Below are 26,225 nucleotides of genomic sequence, written 5' to 3' on the forward strand. Positions count from 1 at the left end.
AGAAATCTAGTTATACCGCCGCTCCGTCGAAAACACTTTCTGAGATAAAGCGCGATTTAATGATTTTAAAGAAACAACAAGAGGAACTTGAGAGGCAGGCAAAGGTATCATTAAGACTGAAAGAACAACAAAGCCGTTTAGACTTGGAAGAATTGGCTGAAGAACACAGGAAAAAACTGGCAGAAATTGAGTTGAAAGGGCTTGAGTTAGAAGATGAGTTGTCGGAAATCAGCGAGAATGCTGAGGAAAGTGGTTTAACTCGAATCTCTTCACAACTAAAAATAGACGAAAAGGATCGTACGCGTCACTGGGTTGAATCTGTCGACCACAATCAGCCTGATGCTGTTGTAGTTCCCAATCAAGAGCAGCACGTTTGTTCAACAGCTCCTGAGGCACTTTATCCTGCATCAACAAATTACTTGGTCTCATCAAGTTTTACAGGAGTGAATAATGGCCAGGCAGCTTCTAGTGATCCGGGATTGTATTACAGTAACCACATTCACGGACAACAACATAATTTGTCGAGTTTGGTCCGATCGCAGGTTTCCGTTAACAATCCAGGGTTACAGCAGGTCATTCAACCTGTTTCTAATAATTTGCCTCAGCAAACTTTTCTGTCCACTCATCCGGTGCTAGGCAATCCAAACACAGGGTCAGTAGTCCCGATAACTTCTGAAAATCATTTTGCTCCGACAACATCTGCAGATGTTCTTTCTGGTGTAGCACCGTTCGTTCCTGCATCAACAGCAGTTAATCAAGTTTCTTTAAGTCATCACACTACATGTTCAGTAGTAGCTGGCTACCAAGCACCTGTAGTCCCATCACAACAACAAATGGGTGTTCCCGTTAGTAGTTATAACTTTTCAAGTGACCACTATAATCCTTATAGTAATTTGTGGAGACCAGCTGTTGCTGCCCCTTTATTGTCAGCTCAACAACACTACATTCCTTCGACAACTGTTTTTTCCACAGTAACTCCGATTGTTTCTCCGAATAATTTTGTTCCTTATACAAGTGGAGGGACTGTGTTGTTTGCACAGCCTGAAAATTCTTCACATGCTAATCAACCGTCCGTTCCTGATTGTCACGGTAACTCTTCGAGTTACACAGTGCCAACTCCCGGTAATTCACCTGGTGCAGACATCGAGCGTCCACTTTCGACACGAGAGTTGGTTAATATACTCATGCACAGCCAAAAAGATCATCTCACTGAGTGGAAGCTGACCCAGTTCGATGGCAACCCACTTAATTGGCATGAGTGGTTTGGGCAATTCAAACCGACGGTCGAGTCAGCCATACTCAGTAACGATGAAAAGCTTACCTATCTGAAAACGCTCGTAGTGGGTAAAGCAAAAGCCGCAATCGCTGAGTATAGCTATAGCGGAGTACTATATAAAGACGCATTAGCAACTCTTCAAAGAAATTTCGGGCAGCCACATGCTGTAGTCGGGGCTCATCTAGATAAATTGAGTAATTTTCCGCCGCTGAAAATGCATAACTCGGAAAATTTAATTGGATTTTTCTCTGCAATTTCTGGACTTGTTGCCGTATTCAAGTCCCTGTCTTTTAACGACGAACTGAAAAGTGTTAACTTACTGAATCAAGCTGTGAGTAAGCTTCCCCCGAACCTTATGGAGGCATGGTCAATGCAAACCGTAAGACGCCAATGGCATAGACCAACTCTGCTAGATTTCAACGAATGGCTTAAAGAAAAAGCGGAGGGTCATGAGAGGCTCAAAACGATCAATTCTAATGGTAAGTCTGAAGAACAGGTTAAGCAAAAAGTAGGTACGAAAGTGTTTGCTAGTAACGCAAATGTAAGTAATAAGACTAAGGAAAAACCAAAGTACCCTTCATATTCTGTATGTAAAGGTCAACACGCTCTTTGGAATTGCGCCGTATTCAAAGAGAAAAACGCTACGCAGCGAGCAAAACATGTAGCCGAACCAAAACTTTGCTTTGCGTGTTTACAGAGCAATCACAGTTTTCGTAATTGTAGCAGGGCCAGAAAGTGCCCCAAGCCAGATTGTGAAAGCACACACAACGTGCTCTTACATGGAGCGGAGAAAATTTTTCCTCCTAAGGATGCTAAAAGTTCCGCGGCGTCACGTAACGCAAACGCTAAACATGTATCGACTAACGCTACCGTCGGCGATATTCATAGCCAGGAGTCAACTAAAGGCCTACGGCCAGTTGCATCACTCGCCGTATCTTCGGATGCGACTATTACTAATGCCCTAGCTCTTTGCGATAGTGCTTCCACGCACTCATGGGTATCCGCCGATCTCGTAAAACGCCTCCATTTGGTTGGCACTCCCGTTAACCTCACCATCAATGGATTCAAGTCCACGAGCGTGATGAAAACTCAGCAAGTAAGTTTTCAAGTTTCCGCCGAAACGAATAATAGTGAATTTTCGTTTTCTTTTTGAGCTTATGTTAAGGATCATATTCGTATTGATCGGATAGCATAAGCATTCCTGAATTACAGGAAAAATACCCGCAGTTGGCTCCGATCAAACCTAGACATTATAAGTATGAGGACGTCGAAATAAATATTAGACAGGATTTCTACTATGCCATAAGACCCGTTGAGTACCTTCTGGGGGAGGACTCTATTTCATCGTGCGCCGTACGCCTTCCGATAGGTTGGGTTTTAAGTGGTCCGTTACCACTGTCCTTTAAGTCGAACTTGTCTTGCTTTAAGGTTATTGTCGAAGACATGTCTCTTGCAGACCAAATTAAAACTTGGTACGAGTTGGAGTCATAGGGAGCCTTCAAGCAGGTAGATGCCCGTTCCGCCGCCGACAAATGCGCTTTGTCCGTTTTGAAAAATGACACTTTTCACGAGGGTGGGAGTACATTGTACCAATGCTTTGGAACGATAAGGAAAGTAGTTTACCGAATAACTATTTTTCCTCCTTAGCTCAATTAAAACCTTTGGAAAAGAGGCTAGATAAGGATCCGTCGCTCCGTGAAAAATACGCCGAAACAATAAGATAAGATATACAAAAAGGATATGTCATAACCGTTAAGGCACACGCTCCCAAATCACGAGCCGATCGTGAGTGGTATCTCCCGCATCACCCGGTGTTGAACCCGAATAAACCCGTTAATGTGCGCCGAGTCCTCAATGGGGCCTCGAAGTGTCATGGCGCTTCCTTGAACAAATCTCTGTTGGTTGGCCCGGATCTCCTTCAAAACCTCATTTTTGTACTTTTAAGATTCCGTCAGCATAAATACGCCGTTTCAGCTGACATTACAGGGATGTTTTTACAGGTTGGAGTACGTGAAGAAGATCAACCTTTTCTTCGTTTTTTGTGGCGGGAGGACCCCACATCAAGTGTGGTAGTTCACCAACATACGCGTCACATTTTTGGTGCTTGTGACTCGCCGACTTGTGCGAATTTTGCTTTGCAGAAGACTGCATTGGATAATCAAGCTGGGTACCCCGAAGCTGCTTCGGCTGTTGTGCAGAAATTTTATATGGATGATTATCTGGATTCTTTTCAAAACAGGGATGACGCCTTGAAATTAGGTAGGGATTTAATCTCGTTGCTTAAACTAGGTGGGTTTCGTCTGACAAAATTTGTCAGCAACGTGCCCGACTTAACAACCGCTCTTGATCCGGACAACCGTGAGTCCAATTCGTCTGTTAAAGATATTTGTGCGAGTCCAGACCAGTCGTCGCATGTTCTCGATCTTAAGTGGGATCACGTAAAAGATACCTTAGTCGTTAGTAGAGGGGTTGATTGTTCACTAAACAAAGCAATCACTCAGCGTACCGTGTTGAGTTTTGTTTCTTCTGTTTTTGATCCAATTGGGTTAGTGGCACCGTATACCGTGAAGGCTCGCCTTCTATTAAAAGATGTCTGGCGAATCAGCGGTCAAAAATGGGATGATGATCAGCCAGAGGAAATCAAAAAGCAATTCCTTGAGTGGAACTCAGGCCTTCCTTTGTTAGGTTCTCTGACAATACCTCGCAGCTATTTCACTGAACCTTTCGACCGAATAGAACTTCACATGTTCGGTGATAGTTCGCAGGATGTTTTCTGTGCCGTCGCTTTCCTTCGTGCGCGACTTGTTAGCTCCCATTAGACCGAATTAGCCTTTGTGTTTGGCGAAGCCCGCGTCGAGCCTATGAAAGCGCTTTCTATTCCAAAGTTAGAGCTTCAAGCGGCTCTTCTTGCAACCCTTTTAAAGGAAGAAATTTTGAAAGGTCTTACTTTCAAAGTTACCGATATTTTCATGTGGACAGATAGTACCACTGTTCTTCAGTGGCTTCACTCTTGTAGTAAACTACCCGTTTTTGTTGGTAATCGCACTGGTGAGATTCTGGAGTCTACCAGCACTGATCAGTGGCATCAGATACTTAGCGGTGATAACCCAGTTGATACCGGTACACGAGGGATTTCTTTGGAAGCCCTCAAGGAAAGCAGCTGGGTTAACGGCCCTAGTATATTGAGAACAACTGATTGGCCGTTCAAGCCCGATACAAGGGTTATTGATAAAATAAGACTCAAAAGACCATCATGTGATATCAAAATTTGTCTGGAAAATTCGTCAAATTTTGTCGTCGATGTTTTGACAGAAAAAATCTTCCCTTCGGAAAATGGGAGAGATTCAATTCAATTGTAAAATACAAACGCGCCTTAGCATTTTTGTTAAGATGACTGCCATCCCATAAACATTTCCGGTCGTGTATATTAGAAATTACAGAACCGTCTGAAATGGATATTGCTGAACAGAAGCTCATTTACCTGTCCCAGGGTGAAACATTCCCTAGTGAGCTAAAACTAATAAGATCCGGTAAAGTTATCACGAGGAATAGTCGGATCGCCAAGTATTCGCTGTTCATTGGACCAGCTGGCATTTTTCGCTCGACTGGGCGCATCAGCCGCTTGGTTAATTCCAATTTCGATAGCAAGCATCCGATTATACTTGATGCACGTCACGCGGTTGTTCGGTTATTGGTTCAGCACATGCACGTTAGGAATTTCCATCAAGGCTTGGATTACATGCGTGCGGTGGTTAATTTGAAGTACGTTGTGTTAAATTTGCGATGGTTGCTGCGAAACATTGAAAATACTTGCGTTTCTTGCCGAAAACGCAAAGCGCAAACCGTAACTCATATGATGGCTGATCTGCCCATTGAAAGGCTGGGTTACAAGCAACCTCTTTTCTCTAACACAGTTGTCGACTACTTTGGGCCGTTCCTAGTTCCAATCCGGAGAAGTACGGAAAAGAGGTGGGGTTTTTTTGTTCACCTGTCTCACCACTAGAGCGGTGCACATTGAAGTGGTCCCCTCGCTCGACACAAGCTCTTGTGTGATGGGCGCGGAGCAGTTTATCGCACGTCGCGGTACTCCGACTACCATCATGTCCGACAACGGCACGAACTTTGTTGGCGCTCAGAAAGAGCTCTTAGCTTGCAATGAGAGTTGGAACAAGCTCACACCCGCTGTTTTTTTTCAGAAAGCGATCAAGTGGAAATTCAATCCACCCAGCGCACCGCATCATGGTGGCTCCTGGGAGCGATTAGTTCGGAATGTTAAGCGCGTCTTGTATGATATCCTAGGCAACAGAAGAGTAACTGAGGAGGTACTAAGAACCATGCTGTGCCTTGTTGAGCAATCACTCAACGCTAGACCGATAACAGCCGTTAGTTCCGATCCGCTAGATCTAGAGGCGTTGACACCGAATCATTTTATCCTTGGTCAACACGCAGCGAGTTTTCCGTCGCTAAGTTTCGAAGAAAACTTCGACCATAAGAAGCGGTTCGCCAGAGCGCAATCATACGCTAACGCAATATGGACACGGTGGATGCCGGAATACGTTCCTTCCCTCAATAGTAGGGCAAAGTGGCACAACCAGTCAGTCGTTAAGTTGAAAGCCGGCGACTTGGTTTGGGTCATAGAGCCTGACACTCCACGTGTACATTATCCACTCGCACGTATCCTAAGACTGCACTATGGCAAGGACGGATGCGCGAGATCCGCCGACATAAAGACCGTTACGAGCGAACTGACCCGCCCGACCGTAAAGCTTGCTCCCGTTCTTCCTTGTTTAGGGGTGGAGGATGTTGCAGCGCAAATATAAACGCACATGTGCGAGAGTATAAATGCATATAAAATTGAGCCAAAATGTAAATGCATATAGGGACAGTAGCCAAGCGTATACAGGGTGCGTCCCGGCGGGCTCGGCGCCGGTTCGAATCCCGACTAGGTCATTTCCTTTCTAGAACTCGAATATGCACCGAACTTGATGGGATGCTCCGTAACCAGGTTCGAACCCCCTAAAAACCTATTTTAACCGTCTTTTTGCTCTAATTTGGTTCAGCCTCGATTAAGGCTGACCTTTAAAAAGAGCAATTTGTCTCAAGAACAAATACTGGCCATTTTTGCAGCTTGCTTTGAGTTATGCAATTTATTGTGGCCGATCTTACCGATGATGAAATACGTTTTGAAAACTGTAAAATTAAGGATTTCCAGTGTTAGTTTTGCCGCGAAAACGCTCTGTAATTCAACTGTTTAAAAGTCAATATTTTTACGATTCGGTTTGTGGAGATTTACGCGCACAATTAGGCACTATTTGTAGCGTACTTATTTCCTGAAAATCTCATAGCATTGTGGATAATGCGAGATTCGAACTTATGTTGTCCGCTACAGAGACGACATACAGATGCAAATCCTCTAAGCCATAAGCGCTAATAATTATATCTGTTACAATTATTAAGTCAGGTCAGAAGTCTCGATAAAAAAGTAGTAAAATTTATATCAAATCAATAGCTTAAATAGTTCCCGCAGCGAAAAGAAGGTTCATTGACTCTTTAAAATGTTTTAAAAAAATTGTTTTTCACTTCGGTTTGCAAGTTTACTTGCTAAGAGGAACTAAATTTGCTTTCCCGTAAACCATTTTCTGTATAAAACTAAGATGTATGAGCAGAAAATCTCTTTTTGAAGCTGACATGCTCAATTTCTTAGAAAAATAAGTACAACTACCGAGTTCTTATTGGATAGTATTTATATTTTTTTGGACAAAAGTTTTCCCGATTCGAGGTTTCGTTTTTATATTTCGTCTGCTATATTTCCATTTATTTTTTTTCAATTACCAACTATATCTTCTTCTATTGGCCTATTTTTCAAAGCTTGACCAAATATTGAACAAAAAGCACCAAAACTCAAATCTAATTAAATTAAACTCCTTAAAAATTGTTATATTTTCTTGCATGCCAACGATTCGAATGTAAAGTGCGCCAAATAAATCCACGTCATTTAAGCAATTAAATTTTTTTTCAACCCAGTATGGCTCATATTTGAGCTGGTCGGTTAATATTACTTAAAAAAATATAGAATCTTTGACCAGAACGATTTTGTTGAAAAATTTGACTTCCTTTAACCTTTGCAGCTGTCCGATATTTGCAAAGAAGTCATTAAAAACTCATATCGTCTCGACTTAGCTGCACTGATTTTTAGGATTGACTCGCAGTTTATTTTAAAGTGCTGAAAAATTTCAAAGGTTATTACGTTTATGCTATTTTTAGTTTTTTTACTTTCAACTTCTTCTGAGATTATGAATTTTTTGCGTTGATCATATTTTGTAAATTATTTATAATTTTCGTTTTTACTGCTCTTATGTTTTCATATTCCGCTTTGAGGTATTCAGCATACTGATTGTGTTTTTTGACTAGCATTATTTGAAATTTCCTTATCTATCCAGTTTTTTTCGGCTAAAAATTGGATCTAAGATTTTTTTTTAAATTTCGATTCGTAATCATATGTTATAAGATGTTTGCTGAGGTTATTTGTTTAAGTGTCAAAAAAGAATCGGATAGTTGATCTCGTAAAAAATTCTTTGTTTTCCAATTCAAAACTCGGATTGAGCTACTTAGATGATGTGTTCCGTGCAGAATTGAAACACATCAAGAGGTTTTGTCACTATGAAAATTTAGTTTAAAATTTGCTCTTTGAGTTTTGAATAACATGTTTCACCGATTAAAAAACAAGTATTTTTTTGAACAGAGATCATTTTCAAAATTCAATTAGCGCAAAAAAAAGTGTTAATTCAATTTTGCTCGCTCAATTTTGAAGCCATAAATTGCATGAAATTATTCACCATGAAACAATCGTGTTCGCTCTTTTCGTTAAGCTGGGGAATTAGAAATTTAAAGCAAAACGGATACTTTTGTCTGGGAGATCTAAACCGCGAAAAAAAGTTTGAAAAAAAGGAAAGTCATTTTGTGTTTTTGACAACCAATTTGACAAAAAAATTTGGTTTTGGAAATCGGAAACAGAAGTGAGCTTTAGTCTCAGGCAGCCATTTTTGCTTTTTGAGCTCCTGATTTTTGGTTTGTGGGCTCCTGAGCTGGTCTGAATTTTAAAAAATTTTTTATTGCATTAAAATAAGTGCCAGAAAAAGAAACCTCTTAAAACATATCTGCTGTTCTCAGACTTCCCTCATCTTTTTTAAACAAAAAAAAACGTATTTTTGGCTGATCTGCTCATTTTGCCCTCTTGTTGCAAACAGCGCAGCATTTACAGTTTTTCCTGGTGCTTGTTTTAAATGAAAATTTTTTTTTACAACCAACGCGTCAGCGTTTTCAAGAATCACAAGAATCACACAAGTTTTCAGTATATATTGCATAAAAACAGCTCAAAAATACAATCTAATAAAAAATCACTATTAAACACTTCAAAAAAACACCTCTCGATTGAAATTACTAAGATCGTACAAAAAAGTTAAGATATCTCTAGCCAAGGCGGATCTAGGTTTTTCTAGATGTTTCCCATGCAAAATCGAAACACATCAAGAAGTTCTGTCAGTGGGAGTTTTATTCAGATTAAAATTGAAACTTTAGTTCAAAATTTGCTTTTTGAGCCAAAAAAGTACCAAATGTTGATTTTGAGCAGAGATATTTTTCATAATTCAACCAGCGCAAAATTTAGATCTAGGTTATTTTTGCTCGCCAAATTCTTTCCCTAAATTTTTAAACAAAAACCTTTAAAACATAAATGCCATAAAAAGAAACCTTTAAAAATTATCTGCTGTTCTCAGACTTTCCCTATGTTTTTAAACCAAAAGTTGACGTAATTTTTGACTGATCTGCTCATTTGGTAATATTCTTGCAAAAAGCGTATTAGTTAAAGCATTTTCTAGTGTTTATTTTAGATGAAAAACTTTCTTACAACCAATGTTTTATTATTTCAAGAAATCATGAGTAAAGATTGCATAAAAACAGCTCAAAAACTCAATCTAATCAAATAAACACAATTAAAAACTTCAAAAAATACTCCTCTTGAAGGAAATTACTAAGATCGTATCATAAACTAAGATATCCCTAGCCATGAGCGAATCTAGGATTTTTTAGAGGTAAAGAGGTCGATTTTTTAAAAAATTTAGGTTGAATAATTTATTTTCAAAGTACTCGCTCTTCACTACTGAAATGTAGACCGCACTTAGAAAAAAATCCAAAAGGAGTATCCTTTGGTTGGTGAGGGGGTCGAATCTCTTAGGGGGGGGGGGGGGGGGGGGGGAGGAGGGGAGGGGGAATGTTCGTCTGCTTCTAGTCCCCCCTAAATCATACACTCCTGTCTCTAAGCATATTCGGAACTGTAAGCAAGCGAATGAAACCGCACTAGGTCCCTCTCGATTACGTTAATCAAATCGTTTCGGTTAATTTTATGTTATTTTAAGAACTTTTTTAATGAAATCATAATTTGTGCTCGTTTCTCTCAGAACTGGTTGCATTCAGAAAAAAATTCAGACTTGGCAACGTTTTAGCGTTCTTTTTTTACCCTTGCGATAGCAAGGTTATTGTAATGGGATAGTAGACTTTTTTGCCCAAAAAAAACGTTCAGCACAAAATTGTCAAAATTTCAAGAGGTGAATTTTTTGCAGTTCCTAATTAGTTCTTTTTTTTGTGTTTCCGGCACATTTGGTCTGGAGGTAACGAATACGCCAGGGACGGCAAAGGTTCTGGATTCGAATATAACAGTTTTTTTTTAAACGAGAAACAATCCGTTCCGTTTCACAAAAAATTTGTCAACACTTTATTTGTCGGCATAATTGTCATATTGTAGAATCGTTGTATTTTTGTAGTTTTTTTATGCCTTGTAGTCGTTTTTTGTTTCTTGATTTGTCTCTAGGGCTTGTAACTTTACTAAACTCGACTTTTTATGATTTCTTTTTTTTTCAAAAACTTAATTCTGCCCAAATGGTTTTGACCTTTTTTATTGGCAGACTGAACTACTTTCGACTTATTTCAAGGAAAACACAATTTTTAAGCTTGCCATCTTGCACAAAATGCTAAAAATCTTCATTCAAATTCCTGTGTAAGTTTTTTATGACAGCAATTTTTTTTTTGGCTTTTTTGCCTTTTTTTCATTTTTTTGTCGGCTTGATAGGTTTGTCTAATATCATATTGACTTGTTTTGAGTCTTTCGACGGTTGAAAAAAAACTGTATGTGCCTGTCTGCACGTTGAGGGCGAGTACACTTTTTAACTTAAAGTTTGTTGATTTTTTTGGTTGTAAGCAGGGGCGGATCTAGGATTTTCTCGAGGGGGGGGGGGCGGATTTTCAAAAAGAAATCGAAAATTTTGACGACTTTTTTTTAGGTCGACCAAATTGATTTTTGAGCTCTCCCAAAGAGCACTGTTTTGCCCCTATTTTGGCAAAAATTTTCTGCGCCGCAGGCAAATTTTTGAAAAAAGTCAAAAAAGGCGTTTTTAGGCACTTTTTGGAAAATTTTGACCAAAAAATTGCGTTTTTTTTTGGCGCGCGCTCCCCCTCAAAATTTTTTAATATTGGCGCCGAAGTCGCCTTTAGAAAAATTTTAGGGTCGGTAAGCCAAAAGTGGATTTCTTAAAAAGAGGGGGGGGCGTCCGGCCGCCCCCCTAAATCCGCCCCTGGTTGTAAAGGTTTTCTGCAAAACTAATTTTTGCTTTTACTGATTTCACATTCCATTGTCTTGGCATGTTTTTTTCAATTTAAAAATTAGATTTGATATATTTTTTTTTTTTACATTTTCAATTTTTTTCCTGTTTTGTATCGCAAGTGGTTTGGGGTCACCTTCGCCTCTGCAAAAAATTTTGAACCAGAATCCACTTTCAAGCTGACAAAAGCGACATTTGGGGATCCCTTTTAAAAAATTTTTGATAGAAAACATAAATTTTGCTCGTTTATCTCAGAACTGGTCGCGTTTAGAAAAGTTTCTCAATTTTTTCTAAACGCGTCCAGTTCTGAGAGAAACAACGTAAATATGTGAATTCATATACGAATTTTTATAAAAAAAAACCCAAAAACGTCGCCTCTCGTCAGCTTTAAATTTTGCTCGCTTCTCTCAGAACTGGTCGAAAAAAGAATCAGAATTGGCCGACGGAAAAAAAAAATTGGTAGTTTGCTATAGCGGTTTTTTGGGGATCCTCATGTATATATGTCATTTTTGAGGAAAATAGTTTTCTCTGTGCCCCCTACCCCTACTGAATTCTTTCTCTCTTTTTATGCTCAATTGTTTGTCAAGACTGATGTTTTGATGGATTTGAGATTACTAAAAAAATGGACACTTTTAGCGCAAATTTGATCCATACGACTCATTTTTTCGTATACCGTAAACGTACCAAATAGTCAATTCCTTTTACCACGAGAAGTTCGGGTCATTTCAATGATTTTTCATGCAAGAAGGTTAAAAACACACCACTACTAATTTGAAAGAGTTGTTTAAATTATCATCTAGCAACGGATTCAAATTGAATCAACTTACTTTGACCATTTTTGTGCTGCTTTCATGCTATCATACTTTGCAAACATTGGCGGAAAAAAGTAATTGTATTGTATTGTATTGTAAGTATTTCAATCAAATGACAACTTCAAATAGTCTCAACGTGCGACAGTACGAATGGACAAGTTTGAGCCATCACCCGAACTGCTAAGTTGGACTTATCAATCGTACTGTAAGTTTGTGTCTGTCCAAAATATGATTGCATGTAGTGAAACATGGAACAATTTTCAGCCATAAATGTTTCAAACTTTTTCTTGGCCTGCTCTGGAGTTTCAAGTTGGTTTTTGCCATAATCTCTGCAAAGAGCGCCGGTTTCGTGACCTAAAATATAAGTAAAATCTCTATAAAGCATTATTTAAATTAATAATGATGCCAACCCGCATTTAAGAAAAGTGAAAACAAATCGATTTTAATGGATTTTTGTGGTCTATAATGTTGCAAATATAATCGATTCCCATGTTACGTTCAGAAAACAAAATTGGATTAAAAATGGATTTAAATTTTTCTCGCCAAAACAATATGCATTGAAACCGACCCCCACCTGAACCCGACCCCCACCTGAACACGTTACGTTGGGGGGAGGGGGGAGAGGGGAGAGGGGGGTTTGTTGCAAATGGGTAAACGCTAGAGGAAGGGTAATGTTGAGTAATATAAAAAGTAACAAAAATATTAAAGTTAGGTAGAAAAAAAAGTAACCAACGTAACCAACTTCAATTTAAAACGTAGAGAAGACTTTAGATGCGTTCAAAGTCGCATCTCAGTAAAGTGAAAAAAAAATCGATTATAATTTAGTTTCATTGTCAGTGTCCACAAAAGTGAAAGAAAATCGATTATAATGTTTGAAAAAAGGATTTTGTCGCCTCGAAAAATAGTAATATTATAATTCACTTTTAAATGATTACAATCGATTTCTTTTCACTTTTGTGGACACTGACAACAGGTAAACTCAATTAAAATTGATTTTTTTTCATGGAACTCCAATGCGGGAAATTCCTTGCACTCCCGGGTTGACCAAAAATGCTTATCATACAATTCTCATAAATGGGAAATTTCCTTTCACACAATTTCATACAATTCCACACGTACAGAAAATTGCTTGAAAACTTTATGATAAGCATTTTCCCATAAATGAAAATTGTACGATAAGTATTTTCTCCATAAACCAAAAAGTTGTTTTTTGTTCGTACATTTATTTTCTGACAAATTATCGGTTGTGTTTGCAACCGAACGCAGCTAACAAAGTTTTGGTTATTTTAAAGCACCACAAGTTGGACGGTCTTGCATTTACAATGCATAGAAAACGGCCTGAATTGTCTTCGAGCTGTCTTTCACAAATGATATAACAAAAAGAACAAACTTTCAATTTTTTGCAAATTTTTTCAATGAGGATTATTTGAAACTTGTGAATTTTTAAATTATCAGACATTGATCAAGGCATACATAAACACGCTATACAAAAGAAATAGGAATTTTCAGCGTTTTTGAAAAAAAAAATCAGTGAAAAGAAAAAAGCCAATATTATCGTATCCAGCACAACGTTATGCACACAAAAAAATAAATTTTGCATGCAAAAAAAAAATTTTTTGGTAAAAAGTTTGTTTGCGTACAAAATTTGAATTCATTTCTTCCTTGTCTCGATTCATATTGGGTAAAACAGTGTCTGAACACGCGGTTGTCTAAATACTGCTAAGTAACCAAATTACTGGCACTAATGTTATCCATGTTTATGATTCATTTGGAACGACCTAATGAACATAATCCCCTCCCACATAAACGCCAATTGAGGTATCTTCCCTAAGCATTAGCGGTAAAATGCTACAAAACATTAATAAACCTAAGCAGTTTGTTGATGTTTTCATAAAAAGTAACAAATTGACCGACTGAAAAATATTTTATCGAATTTAAAGGAAGCGCAATAAAAATATCAAAATTATTTCATGCAAGTCCTAAGTTTGGGTGACTATTGCCTGGGGGAAAACATAGGTCCAAGGTTTTACTTCTAAGTTTGAATCGAAATACCGAAAAATGTTGTCTGCAGCACCTCAATAAGGCTTTTGCGTTTTTTTCATTAAAGACAGAAAAAAAACAACTTTAAATGCATCCGTTTTAGGAACTTTGTTCTCCCTATAAAAGTACGTTTTGTGTTTTGGTACTGTAATTTTTGGCGTTCCACTTTTGCTGGAGAATCTGGCTCATATTTTTATAGCATTTAAATTTATAGTTTTTATAGCATTTAAATTTATAGCATTTAAATTTCAAGTTGTTTTAAATATCCCTCAAAAACCTGTTGAGCTATCTCCCCCTCTCCCCCCGCACAACTTATCTTTATTGACGTGGATCAATTGCATGGGGGGAGTTGACAGGTAGGTTTGCCTTTTACCTTAAAGCAAACACATTTTCTAAACTGCCTCCCCCCACACACACACAAATCAGTTAACTTTGTTTTTAGTTAGAAAAAATAGCCAGTCAGAACAGAAAGTTTTCCATGCAAAGCATATCAATTTAAATCAATCATAAACCCTGGCAGAAACGGTAACGTGTTTAAATTTTGTTAAAACACGGCCGGAATTAATATCAGAGAACACTTCCGCGCCCAGTTTTAAGCGCTGCTAATTGATTTTTTAATGACTTTAAATAATTATAATACGTTTTAACTGCCAAAATTATTTTAGACCTGGCGTTTGAGTTGTTCAATTTGTTCAATTTTATGCTTTTGGTAGGCGTTGGCTAATGTGAATTATTACGAACTCTTTTTGACTTTTTCAAATCAATACAAACTCTTAACTAGGTTTTTATCTATTTTTGTTCTTTTTCTTTTTGGTTAAATTTCTTGATGATGTATTGTGTTAGTTTGATATATATTTTGGCAGCTTTTTTTCCATCTACTCCCGAACATGCCTAAAGTTGGTAATTTCCATCAAATAAAATCGTCACAAAATCTTTATAAAATCCCCATATAATCGAAATAACTCAAGCCTATACTTGGATGCGGGCTAAAAGAAAAGTATCTTACCAAAAATTTTCCATTCGCCGATATCATCAATTCTCCCAGCTATATCGGACATTTCTGGCATGCTGTGGTTCTTGCTTTTGAAGTACTCTGTCATGCGCATACTGAGTATTTGCATCAAAACAGCGTAGTTGTTTATCTGATAGCCTTTACGACCTTCTTCTATTATTGACTTCAATATTGGAGATCCTGCTTTCTCCGTTTTTATGACAGCGTTGCCTTAAACAAAAATAAAACTCGTCTAAAATAAAGTCTAAGTTAAAAATCGTATCATACTATTTTCATACAATTTTTGGAAACATTTTTGAAAATTTATCATCAAAAATTTTTTTTCTATTCGTTGATTTTCAAATTTTCCCGGCATCAAAAAAAAAATAAAAGATCGTATTATTTTTAGTTAGAAAATTCATATAATAACAATTTTCAAGAAAAATTCAACAATTCAGAAATTATTTTTGTTTTTGCAAGCTCAGTTTATTTGAGTTTAAGAAACTGGTTGATCAAAAACTTTTAGATCTTCAAAAAGTTGTTTGGCTAGCGTTAAAAAAAAAGTTTGATGTAATTTTCATGGATGACTGATTTGTTCCAATTTTTACGATCAGCATACCATTTTATCCCACAATTATTCTTTTGTTTGTTTTAAGTTGACAGTAAACTAAACGTGTAAGAAAGCCCACAATTTTCAACCACTGATTTTTTGAAAGTTGTAGCTTTCCCGCACTGAAGTTTCAGGGAAAATAATCAACTATATCGGTTTTTCATCGTCGGTCTCTATAAACTAAAAAATTCGGTCCTAATTAATTAAAAATGGATTATAAAGATACTTTTTTCGAAGCAAAAAAATCCCAATATAATAGGTTGTAATATATTATTTTCAACTTAGTTTCATTAAATTTTATCAAAAGAAAAACATCAATTTTAGTCAATTATAATGGGTTATAATCCATTTAATTAAAATTTTTCGGTGTGATGTTTTCATTTTTTCAAAATAATGTTAAACTTAAGTAAGTTATTTTGTTCTCTCGCTAAATTTCAATTTTTTAACTGCGTTTTTGAAAAATTATAAAAATTCACATATTTTTGTTATTATTTTATTTGAGTTTTGTTCAGCGTTTTGCCAAATCCGCGTTTAAACTCAAACCTCCCCACGCGTTTACCACACCCCAACCCCCATGTTACCTGTAATACATAGTTACCTGCCCCGGTGGGGGTGTTTAGTGTTTAGTGGGTGTGTGGTAAACGCGTGGGGAGGAAGCTGGTTTGGGCTTAAATGCGGCAAAGGAAGGGGAGATGGGGGATGGTGGGAGGGGGAATTACTACATATTTGCCGCCCCTAAATTAACGTGTTCGTTCGAGTTTTGCAGAAACTTGCAAAAAGTAGAGTCATTATTTACAAAATTTAATAATTTTCATGGATTTAATGTACAAAAAATAATCCATTATTTTGAAACCAAAAATGGATGATAATCGACTATAATGGATTATAATGGATTTATTTTTTCGAAAAGTATCGATTAAAATGCAATAAAACTCCATTACGTTGCCCAAATTTGCCATGATAATCGATCACATGGACTACATTTTAGTAAACAAAAATCCATCTCCATGGATTATTATCCATAAATTAATGATGCGGGTTCCAGCCATATACGAATTATACGCCATAATAATTTTTGTATTTATAACTCTGTGTGAAAATCGTAGCATTAAGTTCCAAGGCAAAACTCCTAAAGCAGTTCAGCTGAGTGATTGACTGCTTCTTAAACTCTGGCTTTTTGTCTGCATCAGTTGTACTTTTTTTATTCTTGATTCTGTAATTTTTTTCAGCTTTTGAAGCTTTATCAAGTTGTCATCGACGAATAAATGTGAAGAGAAAATGTTCGTTTCTTTTGAATTTTGTTTAAGTTTTCTAGAAAATGATTTCTTTGTTTTGCCTCGTATCCACAAACATTTCTTCCATTCTTTGTCTTATATTATGGCCAAATGCATGACATAACGATACAAAACATGAACATCAAGTTTGCTCACAGAACTAAGATTGTTCCCATCCAAAACTTAAAACATTCTGACAATTTCTAAATAGTAAACTTTTAATATCAAGTTCCGATGTGAGGAAGAGTTGGGTGCTTTTTCTAGGAACATTGCAGCGCTTATTTTTTAAATAAAGAAAGTAAACTCACTAAGCATTCCTGCTCCACTTGCTCTGGCTAGGTAGTTCGGAGCCAGATCTATTCGTTTTTTGGCCCAGATGTCACTGTCGATGTAGATTCCTCCATACTTGTACACAAGGGTTATTCGAAGAGCATCGCTTAGATGAACAACGCTATGCCTTAAAATAACCAATTAAATTGAGTCTGTTGGCTAATTCTGCATGAGACAAAAAAGGAAACCAGGGTTGAATTTTATAATTTTTTTGAGTGCGTGCTTTTTATTCAGAATTGTTTTTTCTGTTGTAGCGGTTTGATAGATATCAAGCACCCAGAATAATCTCCATGGCAAAAATGCTACCAATAAAATGCATAGACTAAGCCCACAAAAGAATTCTAGTCAGCAAATTTCAAAAATTTTGCTAAAATGGTGTGATCCATTTTTTTTAGAATTTTTTCTTGTTCTGGCATGAAATTCGATGTATTCTCTTAACAAAAAAAAGTTTTTTTTTGTGGTAAGAATGGAAATCACTATCATTTTGTTGGTGGCAGCACCAAAATAAGTAATTTTGAAATTGCTCCAATTGTTTTCCAACTTTTTGAGCGCAAAACCAATTTTCCAATGCAATTTTTTTTGCGTATAACGTAGTCCTGAATAAACCAGCGGTTAATTTAGTTTCTTATTTTCTGAAAATTTTTTGAAAAAAACTCAAAAAAAATCTTTTCATTCTGTATTGCATGTTTATTTTGTACTGGGCAATGCAAGAACAATTAGGCGAGATTAGTTTGGAAAACTGGTACCCGTGGAAACTTTGCCTCACTTTACAAGTCTGATATTTTCATTAAACTGTTTGAGTAAGACAATTATATTACGAAATAACGAAAAAAAGCACATTTTTTATTTCTGGATAAAAGCTTGTCGTAAAGCTTACATAAAGAGAAGTTACTAACGAGAAACTTTTCCTACAAATTTCTGTAATTATATAACTGCATGAAAAAAATTTGAATCGTTTTTTTCCTAAATATGAAGTTTGTAATTTTAGCGTTTTTCGGGAAAACCGGATGTGTTTTTCAATAAAATTAAACTGTGATCTAATTAAACTTGTGGTTGAAAAATGATATAAGATATGATTGCACAGCCTAAAACCTGAAATCCTTAAATCCTCAATTCACATTTCAAATCTGGAAAAATATTTGCACAATTTGCATTACGAAAACCTCATAAAATTTTCTTTTTCTATGTTTTCATCCTATCAAACAACAAATTCATTGCGTTAGACAGCAGTCCGAACTTTCAAAATTTCGCCCTGATACGAGCTATGTCTTTTTAATCGAATTTTTTGAAGAAAGTTGCGGAATTTTGTGTATGCGTTTTGGAATTGACCTTCTAAGGAAAAGAACTTATATAACTTTGAACGGACCCCGCTCTGGAGTTCCATGGATAAAAATCGAATATATTGTCACTTTTTAGTCAATATCTCTAAAATTACAAAAATAATTGATTATAATCCATCAAAAAAGGGTTGTAATCCATTATTTTTTATATCATTATATTCCATTATAATCAATTATAATCGATTATAATCCATTGAAATGGATTATGTTTCTTACACTTTTATGCCAATTTAATCCCTTATAATCGGTTATAATCAATTATAATGGATTTTTTCGATAGATTAGTCATAAAATTTACAACTTTTTTTCAAAGTTGTCGCATTCCTGCTTCGTGCAGTTGCTACGTATTAGGTTTCATAAAATGTTACATTTCTGTTTTCAATTTTTATAGTTTTTGTTTATCCCCAAATAATTTTAATAATTTTATAATTTTCATTTTTATAATTCTTAGTATTTTGTTATAATATATCCCGTTTCCCCCCTACTCCTGTTTACCCCGCCCCGTTTAACCCCCCTTATTACCCCCCACCTCCCTGCCAGTTTACCACAACCGCTATTCGCCCCCTTTATGAGGGTTTTTTATTGGTAGACTTTGGGGGATGGGGTTTATGATTTACACCCCCCCTCCAAAATATATAGATTATAATCCGGTATAATCAATTATAATGGGTTTCAAATGGATTATAATCCATTATAATAGATTTTAAATGAATTATAATTCATTACAATGGATTTTAATGGATTGTGTTTTTACGAAAGTAATTGATTATAATGACAATATAATCGATTTAGTGGTCTAAATTTGCCACAATAAAAAATTATAATGACAATAGTTTGGACAACAATTTTCCATTATAATCGATTTTTTATAATTATCGGAACTCCGGTGCGGGACAGAATTAATTTTAAAAACAAATGATTTATTTCAGAAAGCTTTTGCATGCAAAAGCTAATTTTTCAGACAGAAAGTTTTACTCAAAGTCACCTAAAAACTCAATGTTGCATGCAAAAAACTCAAAATTGGCAGATTGCTCTTTTTAGTTTTTCTGTCTATTTCAACTTTTTGCTACTATTTATAGAAGGGAGCTTTTCTTTTTGTCCTTTACTAACTGGTGCCTCGGCTGTTGGTTTTCATCAAATGTTTCGTTCAAGAAGTTCTCGAAAGGGGTTGATTCCAGAATCATATTTGCTTGTAGCCGAGCCAGACGAACATTTTCGAACTCATTTTCTAGATATCTCCCAAAGAAGTTTTTAGGGTCGGTTGGCACATAGAACAGCGTCAGCAACCTATAACAATCAGTGTAATAGTGCATCAATCTACAGTTTTTTGTGCATCAAGTACATTTGGTGTTTTTTTTGAATAAATCAAAAACAGAATATCAAAGTTTTTTTTCGAGTCGGATGGCATGTAAAACAGCTTCAGCAGGCTGGAAATCACTGCACTCATTTTGAGTCAATTAATTTGACAAATTAATACAAAAATAAAACGGAGATTTAACACAAAGCTATTACTGTAATGTAAAACGTCAAAAATAAAAAGCCGACGTTTGCTCAAGTTTCTCCGTTACATCCTTTTGGTTGATAAAAAGTCAGTGTATATTCTATTGGGGCGAAATGGTAACTAGCGTTTTTTTTTTGAAATTTTAATGGTCGTACAATTAGGCTTCATACTTTCGTATTTAAATTTAGGAGCCATCCACAACGATCTTGTTTGTCTATGAACGCTTGATAATTTTGCAATATCTTGGGAGTGGAGATGTTTTTGCTAGGCTTGAGATTGAACTTCAAATTTAAACAATTGAAGAACTGTCTCGTTTGAAGAAACAATTGAAGAAACTTATAATGCGAGTGCGGGTTTTGAATAAACTCACTACAGCTCTTGTTGAACTCAAGTTCAATAGTGAAAACATAAATACCCAGCAGCACCATACAAGGTGATTTGCTCGAAAGGATTGAACGGAGATCCGAAAAAGTTTTATTCTGTCATTATGTCTCTTGTAATAGCCATACAAATTATTCAGAACTCATTCTCAACAGTAATCCAAATGAACTTTTTTGCGGGAGAGCTTTCGGCAATTTTCTGCCGGTTGCAACCCGAGTCGAGATTTTTCACCTAATTTGAAGCAAGATTTGAGTGGTTTGAGCGGTTTTTTGAGACAATTACGCTCAAAATCTTGCTTCAAAATCAGCGGTTTGAGCGGTTTTTAAACGGTTTATCTAACAAAAAACGGCTCAAAAACCGCACAAGATTTGAACGGTTTTGAGCTACTTATCTAAAAAAACCGCTCGGTTAACCAACGGTTACATCAAAAAACGCAAACCCTTTACGTTATATTCGCAAATTTCATCTGTTACATTGAAGTATTGTGAGAATATGTGCTGCCTCAGCAAAAACTTTGAATCAACCATTCGAAGTTTTGTTTGGATCGATCTCGATACCCCCTCCCCCCGTATTATCCCATAGCACAGTGTCATAATTCCTAAAAATGGCAAAGAATTGCTCTGCTCTCTGCAAATACGCCTTGACAGTTCAACCGACTTGTTCGAAAACTCATTCAGGTCCTTCTTCCGTTAGGGTCCAAAAATGTTCCAAAACGGAAAATACATGATGATATAAAGTTACCTAGACTGCTCGTATCAGGGCGAAACTGAATGTTCCGACTGCCTTTTAATGTCTACGGAGCATTAACAACATGAAGTTTTTAAATGTAAAAATTAGAACTTATTTTTTTTAAATTTGAGATTTTTTGTGAAGAGCATCCCCCACCCTCAATATTAAGTACAAAGTGATAGGTTTAACTCCTAGTATCAAGTCAATTATGATAAATAAGCTTCCCTCGATCAATTGGGAACGGCTCCGATTTCGGATTGGAGAGACGAATTAAATATCCACTTACGCGTTATTAGCGCGAAATAAATCGCACGTTAATTGTCTTTTCAAGTTTAATCTCAATACAGCAATACTTTTCAAAAGATGTAGATAACTTTCTGTCAAAATTGACGAGTCAAAAAGTCGAAGTTTGTCTGAAAAAAAACGACTATAAATATTCCGTTACTTTCGTTACGATAGTCGTAACAATAAGCGTGCAAAAAAACTGTACCAAAACACGAGCTATTGTGGAAGGTATATTCATTAAAACGAAAAGCAGACACGCTAGGCAACTGTGCATCAGTTAACTAAGGCAGCTACTTATCTGCGCGCGTTCAATTTTTCTGGCTTAGAAGTTTCTTTTTGTTCTGTTCTTTGAAAGAGGGGAGAAGCTTTTTCTTAGGGTGTGTTTTAGTCTCTTTCACGCAAAGCAGATACCACAAATCATCATAAGGTTGGGTTGATTGATATGTCATTTTAAAGCCCTTTCAGTCGTGATTCGAGGTTTGATTCCAGTAACGAGAAAAACCATTTTAAAAAATTTTGATTTTCCGTCTAATGTCCAGCGAGTGAACTGTCTTATATTAGCTTTTGGATGCTAAATTTAAGCCCCCCCCCCCCAAAAAAAGTTTTACTCAAATAAAGTTAGCTTTTGGAGATTTTAGCTTTTGTTGTTTTTCTTAATACTTGTCTTCAAAAATTGGTTTCCGATTTACATTTTTTAGAATGACTGACGAATATGCCTAAGTTTTATTCTTTTACTCATGTTCCTTTGCCACACCACGCCGAAAAAAACGACACTAATTTGAAAAAAGAAAACACAATTTTGTTGTAGTTTTTTAAAGACTTGTTGGAACATTCTGTGCTACTTGGACAGTCACCCTTTATCCTTGTTTTGTTTTAACTTCTCAAAGTAAGATCTAATCAGAAATAACACTAATTGATCTCGAAGATAGATATTTTGACATTGTCTGACGGGTATTGGCTGTTTAAAATGAACCCGGATTTTTATCCAACATTTTAATTTTTTGGGTTTAGCTATGATTCACTCGTAAGAAAACCAAAGTAATTGGCAAAATATTTATTGGTGAAAGCTATAATTTTTTTATTGATATTCAGTTTTTTTCATTTTTCAATTGTTTTCAACACTCGAACCGATCTCCTGTACAAATGAACATGGGCAGAGGTAAAAATTTATTGAGGTTTTTTTGGATGAAAAAAAAACCTGTCAGCTTGTAGACGATAAGCAAAAAACCACCTAAGTTTTAAAGACAGCAAATGTTGCTGAAAGTTTCATAGCAAACGACATATGCGCTTTTTGTTCTAATTAATCTTAAGAGACTTAAAATATGTAATGTAGCGATCGAAACTATTTACAACTATCCCATATAATATCAAAGTGCGTGCCCGGGTTGACCAAAAATGCTTGTCGTATAATTTTCATTTAAAAAAATGCTTATCATACAGTTTTGTACAATACATAGACACAGAAAATGTTAAGAAAACTCTAAGATAAGCTTTTTTTCATATACGGAAGTTGTAGAACAAGCATTTTTTCATAAACAAAATAGTTGATTTTTTTAAAATGCGGTTGAAAAAAAAAGAAACAAAAAAAATTAGGGGCAGTTTCAGTTACAAATTTTATATACGGATTTTGTATGATAACCATTTTGTTCCAAAAAACTGTAAAAATAGTTTTCTTTTCATCACCAGACTGTTTTATTTTGTTCAAATAGCCACGGAAACCATTTCGAATCTTTTTTCAATGATTTTTGACAATTTATGAAAATTGTATGGCTATCATTTTTCCATAGATTAAATGTATGGGATTGTATTATAAGCGTTTTTCGATGCAGGGAATTGTAAGATAAACATTTTCAGTTTATGGAGGTCAACACGGGTGTGGCGCAGCCAATTTGTTCATTGGAACTGAAGAACGCAGCAGAGATTTGTTTCAGATGAGTTGATAGTATTTTTCATTAATGCACTGATTTAACCTCTTAACTTTATTTTACTCTTCATCATTTTCATGTTAAAGCAGACGTATTCGAGAGTTGACCCGCTCTTTTACAACAACCTCTTATCTCCCCCCCCCCTGATATTCTTTTTTGAACAATTGCAACGATCATATGGCAATAAAAATTAGCATGGTGTACAAAGTAACTAGCGCGATTAATTTTTTCCGCATATATTCTCATCTTAACATCATTTAGCCAAAAAATTACATTCAACAACTCAAAAAACTAATATTTTAAGTTCTTGAGGGAAGTGCAAAAAAGCAGTTGATCTAAACAAGATGTTCACCAAAAGCTAACACCTTACTGGTATCAAATAAGTCTTTTAAAAACAATTGTCTGTTTTAGGTAATCTGAGACCTGAAATTGTATTTGCTAACTCGATTTTAGCAAGAGTGGGCAAAACATTGATGGTGTCCTAAAGCACTATATTTCACTAATTTGATAACCCTGGACCTCATTTAGACTGGATCCGAAGGTAACGACATCTAAAAGCGCTACTGATTTAGCTTTCCTGGATTTTAATAGTTCTTTTTCTCCTTTCCACCATATTGCACCAGCAGATCAAATTTTGGTACCATAATGAGAGCCAAAAAAGTCTGTAATTTTAACCAAGTCATTTTTGAACCCCGTTTTTATTTCCGTTTTTGTGAACCATTTTCAGTATTTTTTGATGCAACGTTTTTTATTCAGTTCACATTAGAATAATTTTTGTGATGTTATGAATAGTTTGTGAGTTAAACGTGATGACATTTTATGCCTGTCATAAAAATTTCGTAACTACCAGACTGAGCTATCAATTATGATTTTTAAAATGCTTATAAGTATAAGGGAAAGAAGAAAAAATGGAAACTTTTTTCACGCAGAAACTTTTTTTAAAGAAACTAGTATTTAAACGAAACTGTTTTTCAGAAACAAGCTCAAACTTGAAAAAATTCCTCGATAACATAGCGTTTGTTTTGAGTTACAAATCTATTTCAAGAGATCTCAAAAAACGCGCTGAAGGGTCATGTTTATATTACCAATATAGTATAAAAAATTTGAGATTTCTGGAAAACATTTCTAGCTTGATTAAAACGCGGCAGTTTTGCGCGGAAATTGAAGCATTTTCTGCAGAAGTTACTTATAAGCTGCAAGTTATGAGTCTTTATCGTATGAGTCCCAGAAAATTATATCCTTCCTATTAAAATTTCTAGAGAATAATATCCTATGACCACTGAGCAAATAGTCGTATAAGCATTTTTTTAAAACGGCATATTGCATTTTACTATTGGACAGAAAATTGGAAAAAAAGATATTTTTTTCTACTTGGGTTGATGAAAATGGAAGTCATACAAATTTAATTTGTAAACTTATGGTAAAATTCGATGCAATTCCATAGACGAAAAAAGATCTTATGAAAATATTGGATTAATATTTTTGATTCTCTCCTTTAAAGATATGTTTGACTAGCTTTTTTTAAGAACGGAAGTTTATGAAAAGCATTTTCCCTTTTGCTCTAATACACAAAAACCAAAATACCCTAAAGTGAGAAAAACTAAAGGCTAAAGATAATTACTATCGCAGTTCAAACTACATTATGAGTTGTACCAAGCGAGTTTAACTTTTGAACTCCACACTGTAATATGAAAAAAAAAAACAATTTTTGTTGTATATGGCTATATTTAAGTCTTTGTTTAAAATAAATCGAAGGTTGAAAATTGCAGATTCAGGTTTAAATCCTTATTTTAAAAAAATTAGGTTTAAATTTTATCTTAAAACAAAAAAATAACAATTCTGGTTTCACATGAAAACTTCAAAGTTAGTTTTGCTTAGTCTGAGTAAAATGGCGTCTTTTTTCTTTTTGTGTTGGGACTACGGTTGTGCAATTATTTTTTGAAAATGCTGGCTTTCTTCATTTTCCCTCACCTGACATAAGCGTCAATTTTATTGCGTTGCAAAGGGACTTTTTTTTACAAATAAGTACGCAGCTTGGAATTTGGTTGTTTAAAGAATTGGTTGTTTATAGAAAAACCCTAATTGGTTGTTTATTGAAAAACCCCAATTGGTTGTTTATAGAATTGGTTCGCTTTCATTATTCCCCAACTCGTTGCAGGGGGGGGGGGGTATGTTTCGTCTTTGCATACAAAGTTCGCATCTTCTTAACCGTTAAACTATTTCATTGAGGAGGGATTTCGTGACTAACTACTAAAGGGGAGATAGTTAAAAGAATCCAAAGAGTTTAATAGAGAACCTTAATTGAACCAAAGAAACAAAACTGGAGCTTACCGAACGCAGTATTCTGGCATCTGCCTTGCAACGCTTTCTACTGTGCACAAGTTCCGGCTTCGCGCCCAGGGATATTTTGTTTCCAAAATCCAAATATTTTTCGATTCCTTCCAATCACCGCAAATCGGTTTTTCCTCTTTTGTTTCTATTTCTGAATGAAAATTCAACAACATTCGAGTTCTAGAGAGCTGGTCTTGAAATTGGGATACACTATCCGTTTTACCGGTCAAATCGAGAAGTTTAGAGATCGACACGAGGAATAAAATGATAAGAAAAACTTTCAAGCCAAACTTTCCCATCTCCTTCATAATAGTGTCTCTAGTTAAAATGAGAAATCAAACCGAAAAAAAATTGAATGATGGAATAAAAAAAACAATTGTATGATTCAGGGACGGACTAGTCGATTTTGTCGAAAAAAGGGGAGGGGGGATTTTTTCTTTAAACTTCTTTGTAAATGTGTTGTATTTTGAGAGTTATACAAGAAAAAAGCAAGGAGCGAGTAAATTGCATTGCCATGTTTTTATGAATCCTTTCAGGAGCAACATATTTGCTCTCAAGTGTTTATGTACAAAAAAACAACATCCGCATACTCGGACAAAGTTCTTAATGGCCATTCATAAGGCGCCTATATTATTAAAATTTATTCAGTTCATTTATTAAATAAGAAGTGATGTTCAGATAAAATCTTCGTCAAAATTGGTTTGCTTTTTTTTCGAAAGACGGTCTGAAAAAAATCATAGCCCATCC

The 26,225-nt window shown here is 35.7% G+C and overlaps 1 protein-coding gene across 1 annotated transcript; it reads right to left on the bottom strand.

Annotated features, from left to right (window-relative positions):
* Positions 1 to 11,862: 11,862 nt before the first annotated feature.
* Positions 11,863 to 26,016, bottom strand: LOC134853697 (uncharacterized). The gene is made up of 5 exons (XM_063869696.1): positions 25,479 to 26,016; positions 19,437 to 19,613; positions 16,965 to 17,113; positions 14,788 to 15,003; positions 11,863 to 12,095 (listed from the first exon to the last, which is right to left on the bottom strand). Exons 1-5 carry the CDS (start codon positions 25,784 to 25,786, stop codon positions 11,863 to 11,865), a joined length of 1,083 nt encoding a protein of 360 aa, XP_063725766.1. The 5' UTR covers positions 25,787 to 26,016.
* Positions 26,017 to 26,225: the final 209 nt, after the last annotated feature.

The sequence above is a fragment of the Symsagittifera roscoffensis genome, chromosome 8 (genome assembly GCF_963678635.1).
Source record: "Symsagittifera roscoffensis chromosome 8, txSymRosc1.1, whole genome shotgun sequence".
Lineage (NCBI taxonomy): Eukaryota > Metazoa > Xenacoelomorpha > Acoela > Convolutidae > Symsagittifera > Symsagittifera roscoffensis.

Bases quoted from the DNA above. Each gene is read 5' to 3' on its own strand.
- LOC134853697 (XM_063869696.1), bottom strand. From the start codon at position 25,786: ATGAAGGAGATGGGAAAGTTTGGCTTGAAAGTTTTTCTTATCATTTTA. The intron at 15,004-16,964 runs GTGAGTTTACTT...TTTTTGTTTAAG, and splicing joins AAGTGGAGCAGGAATGCTTA to GCAACGCTGTCATAAAAACG. The intron at 12,096-14,787 runs GTAAGATACTTT...CTTATATTTTAG, and splicing joins CGGCGAATGGAAAATTTTTG to GTCACGAAACCGGCGCTCTT.